General features: G+C 39.5%; 1 protein-coding gene across 6 annotated transcripts in view; it reads right to left on the minus strand.

Annotated features, from left to right (window-relative positions):
• Positions 1–5,079, minus strand: part of CCDC90B (coiled-coil domain containing 90B) — a 26,641-nt gene that overhangs the window by 6,955 nt on the left and 14,607 nt on the right. For 5 of the 6 annotated variants that reach the window (XM_011996422.1, XM_011996421.1, XM_011996425.1 and 2 more), the window contains one exon: positions 2,196–2,310. In XM_011996422.1, the coding sequence (XP_011851812.1) occupies positions 2,196–2,310 (115 nt within the window). Of the gene's footprint in view, positions 1–1,763; positions 2,311–5,079 lie in introns of those variants that run through there. The other variant, XM_011996420.1, reaches the window with a different exon arrangement.

Raw genomic sequence — 5,079 nt, forward strand, 5'->3', positions numbered from 1 at the left:
AAAAAAAAAAAAAAAAAAAAAAGACTAAGTGTACTTGACTCCAACGCCGTTTTTTTTTTCTTTTAATAAAAAAACACACAAAAAATTTGTTATCCTTATTACATACTGTGACACCTGAAAAACTCAATCTGTCATTTATTTGAGTCACATAGTGCTATCTAAGTGGTTACATCCTTGCTGATTCAACAGCTGATAAATTAAGTTTTAGATAACCAAATGAACACTTACTTATTGTGAGGTGGGAGGTATTTTGTTCCTTCAGTAGAGTATACAATCGTTACTGCATTTAAGTTTCTCTCTCATGTCTTACTGCTGTTATTTCAGCTTTTATTTCTCATGGCTGTTGTTGTAGTAATTATGGAGCCATCTCCAAATTATTTAAGTTTGCTGTTTATCCTCTATACCCTGTCTAGGGAGACATTCTACATATATGTAAAATGCTTAGGTGAGCATGTGCCTGGTACATTTTAAGCACTCTGTAAACATTAGCTTTCATTATTTATCTGCCAAGAGCAAAATCTGCCACATTATCTACATAGATTAAATGGAAATTGCTATTATTCCTTGGTGGCAGTGTTCTGGATCAAAAGGTGGTGTCTGACCCAGGATGAACCATTCAGACTTCTTTCTGAGGATTTCACAAATTGGAACTAAGCAAAGAGGGCAATCTCTCCTGATTAGTTAAAGTGGAATGATAAAAGAGTCTAGGTGCTAATGTTTCCAACTTATGGAGAACGCTGGTATGAGAAATTGAGGCACACATTCACAGATGTAAACAGTAAGTTCTGATTCCAATTATGCTTGTAGGTAGGCTATTTTACTTGTGCCCCTTCCATGGTTCAGCTGATGGCTGGGGGCTCCATCTTCAACCCTGCTGGCACCTCAACATCAGTGGTGACTGCCCAGAAAATGACTAAGAGTATAAACCAGCAGTTTTCTTTTAGACAGCAATTTGTTAATATCAAACATTTTAAATGTGCATATCTTTTTGACCCCAAAATTTAAATGTACATAGCAAGTTGTTATAGAAATACTAGCATGGGGGTACAAAGATATGTGTGTGTGTATGTATATTTACTCAAACGTAACACATATATATGGCTGTTCAATACAGTATTGTCCTTAATAATGAAAAACTGGAGGGAGAATGCCTGTTAATAGAGGACTGGATATATAAATTGTGGCATTTTCATATAGGGAATACTGTGCTTTCTAATAAAAAGATGTCTGTGTGTATTGATGTGGAAAGAAATAGGACATTTGGTCAAATTTTTAAAAGTTGTAGACTATAAAAAATACGTGATCTAATTATTTTTATAAAGTATATAAGATGTTTATATATAGAAGAAAAAGACTAGAAAATGTTTACTACTAATAGTAAATATACATAGGGAGGTGCTTTCACTTTTACTGCTTTTGAATTCTGTGAATAGTTTATAATGAAAATACATTACTTTTTATAAAAGGAAAGAAAAAAGACAAGTAATAGTTGACTAGGGCATTCTTTCTAAATCACTGGGCTGGGCCCTGTAATTGGGTCAGGTCAAATGGTACTTGAGGAGCTCAGTATGTGACAAATAATCTAATTTTGGGGTAGTATCTGTGCTGAATCAGTTGATTTAAGGTAAGGTCATCTCCCCCTCCTCCAGGTTTTTAATGGGCTTATATCTACTTTTTTGATCTTTTTTCTCTAACCTCATTCAAATCTTTATGGAAGAACATAAGCAATACAAAGAAAATTTTCATTTTGTTTTTTCACTGTAGAATACAGAGTTTATCCTTCTATCATTTTTGTGCTTGTGTTTATAATTTCTTTTATATCCACATGCTTTTTCTATTAGTAAGCTGCAGAATTGCCTGCTAAACTTATATTCTGAAGGGTAACACATCTGTGAGGACGAAAGCAGCTTAACATTTAGAACTGTCACATACTACATCCTATATGTTCCTTCCTTTGGCTGTGTCTAATTTGGAATCTGCTATAATAAAAATTAGAAGTATTAAAAAAAAAAAACCCAATAATCCAAAAAATATCCTGAGACTAGAACCTTCTTTAAGCACTACAGGGCACCAAGCAATAAAGGAGCCGTGTTTTATAGCTCCTCCTTTTTCTCCTGTGCCTGCTCAGTTACCTTGGTAGGTAGGAACTAACAGGAAAATGAGATGGCGGCAATTTCTTTCTCTGACAGTCTTACCTGCAAGATAACGAATTGTCTCAAGTTTGTTAGACTCCATCAGTGTTTTCAAGGAAGCAATTTCAGCGTCAATTTTATTACTGGTCTCTGAAATAATACTTTTGGTTTGAGTATCCTGTAGTAAACCAGAATAAATAAGAGAACTTAATTTTGTTCCTTTGTATTAAATGGACAAAAGCATTTACATTAGAAACCCTCACTTATGGGCTAATTGTGATACAAAAGTTTTAATTGGGGAAACAGTAAAAGCATAGTGGTATAAAAAAATTTTAAGCATTCCAAGATGGCCAAAAAGGAACAGCTCTGGTCTGCAGCTCTCAGTGTGACTGATGCAGATGATGATGGGTGATTTCTGCATTTCCAACTGAGGTACCTGGTTCATCTCATTGGGACTGGTTGGACAGTGGGTACAGCCCACAGAGGGTGAAGTGAAGGAGGGCAGGGTGTTGCCTTACCCAGGAAGCGCAAAGGGTCAGGGGATTTCCCTTTCCTAGCCAAGGGAAGCCATGACAGACTACCTGGAAAAACGGGACACTCCCACCCAAATACTGTGCTTTTCCCAAGGTCTTAGCAACCAGCAGACAAGGAGATTCTCTCCTGCGCCTTGCTCAGCAGGTCCCACTCCCACGGAGCCTTGCTCACTGCTAGCGCAACAGTCTGACATGGAACTTGTGAGGCGGCAGCCTGGCTGGAGGAGGGGTGTCCGCCATTGCTGAGGCTTGAGTAGGTAAAGCGGCTGGGGAGCTTGAACTGGGCGGAGCCCACCACAGCTCAACAAGGCCTACTGTCTCTAGATTCCACCTCTGTGGGCAGGGCATAGCTGAACAAAAGGCAGCAGACAACTTCTGCAGACTTAAATGTCTCTGACAGCTCTGAAGAGAGCAGTTGCTCTCCCAGCACTGCGTTTGAGCTCTGAGAACACACAGACTGCCTCTTCAAGTGGGTCCCTGACCCCCGTGTAGCCTAACTGGGAGACATCTTCCAGTAGGGGTTGAAAGACACCTCATATAGGTGGCTGCCCCTCTGGGACGAAGCTTCCAGAGGAAGGATCAGGCAGCAATATTTGCTGTCCTGCAGCCGCTGCTGGTGATACCCAGGTAAACAGGGTCTGAAGTGGACCTCCAGCAAACTCCAACAGACCTGCAGCTGAGGGACCTGACTGTTAGAAGGAAAACAAACAGAAAGGAATAGCATCAGCATCAACAAAAAGGTCATCCACACCAAAACCCTATCTATAGGTCACCAACATCAAAGACCAAAGGTAGATAAAACAACAAAGATGGGGAGAAACCAGAGCAGAAAAGCTGAAAATTGTAAAAATCAGAGCGCCTCTTCTCCTCCAAAGGATTGCAGTTCCTTGCCAACAATGGAACAGAGCTGGATGGAGAATGACTTTGACGAGTTGACAGAAGCAGGCTTCAGAAGGTTGGTAATAACAAACTTCTCCAAGCTAAAGGAAGATGTTCGAACCCATCGCAAGGAAGCTAAAAACCTTGAAAAAAGATTATGAATGGCTAATTAAAATAAACAGCATAGAGAAGACCTTAAATGACCTGATGGAGCTGAAAACCATGGCACCAGAACTTTGTGATGCATGCCCAAGCTTCAATAGCCAATTTGATCAAGTGGAAGAAAGGGTATCAGTGATTGAAGATCAAATGAATGAAATAAAGTGAGAATACAAGGTGAGAGAAAAAAGAGTAAAAAGAAATGAACAAAGCCTCCAAGAAATATGCGAGTCTGTGAAAAGACCAAATATACGTTTGATTGGTGTACCTGAAAGTGATGGGAAGAATGGAACCAAGTTGGAAAACACTCTTCAGGATATTATCCAGGAGAACTTCCCCAACCTAGCAAGGGAGGCCAACATTCAAATTCAGGAAATACAGAGAACATCACAAAGATACTCCTCGAGAAGAGCAACCCCAAGACACATAATTGTCAGATTCACAAAGGTTGGCAACCAGAAAGGAAGGTCGAGTTACCCACAAAGGGAAGCCCATCAGACTAACAGTGGATCTCTTGGCAGAAACTCTACAAGCCAGAAGAGAGTGGGGGCCAATATTCAACATTCTTAAAGAAAAGAATTTTCAACCCAGAATTTCATATCCAGCCAAACTAAGTTTCATAAGTGAAGGAGAAATAAAATCCTTTACAGACAAGCAAATGCTGAGAGATTTTTGTCACCACCAGGCCTGCTTCACAAGAGCTCCTGAAGGAAGCACTAAACATGGAAAGCAACAACCAGTACCAGCCACTGCAAAAACATGCCAAATTGTAAAAACCATTGATGCTAGGAAGAAAGGGCATCAATTAATGGGCAAAATAACCAGCTAACATCATAATGACAGGATCAAATTCACACATAACAATATTAACCTTAAATGTAAATGGACTAAATGCCCCCAATTAAAAGACACAGACTGGCAAATTGGATAGCGTCAAGACTCATCAGTATGCTGTATTCAGGAAACCGATCTCACATGCAAAGACGCACACAGACTCAAAATAAAGGGATGGAGGAAGATCTACCAAGCAAATGGAAAGAAAAAAAAAAGGAGGGGTTGCAATCCTAGTCTCTGATTAAACAGACTTTAAATCAACAAAGATCAGAAGAGACAAAGAAGGCCATTACATAATGGTAAAGGGATCAATTCAATAAGAAGAGCTGACTATCCTAAATATATATGCACCCAATACAAGAGAACCCAGATTCATAACGCAAGTCCTTAGAGACTTAGAACAGAAATCACAACAAACTGTCCCTCAGACCACAGTGCAATCAAATCAGAACTCAGGATTAAGAAACTCACACAAAACCACTCAACTACATGGAAACTGAACAACCTGCTCCTGAATGACTACTGGGTACATAACGAAATGA

Source organism: Mandrillus leucophaeus, unplaced genomic scaffold (genome assembly GCF_000951045.1).
Source record: "Mandrillus leucophaeus isolate KB7577 unplaced genomic scaffold, Mleu.le_1.0 Scaffold512, whole genome shotgun sequence".
NCBI lineage: Eukaryota > Metazoa > Chordata > Mammalia > Primates > Cercopithecidae > Mandrillus > Mandrillus leucophaeus.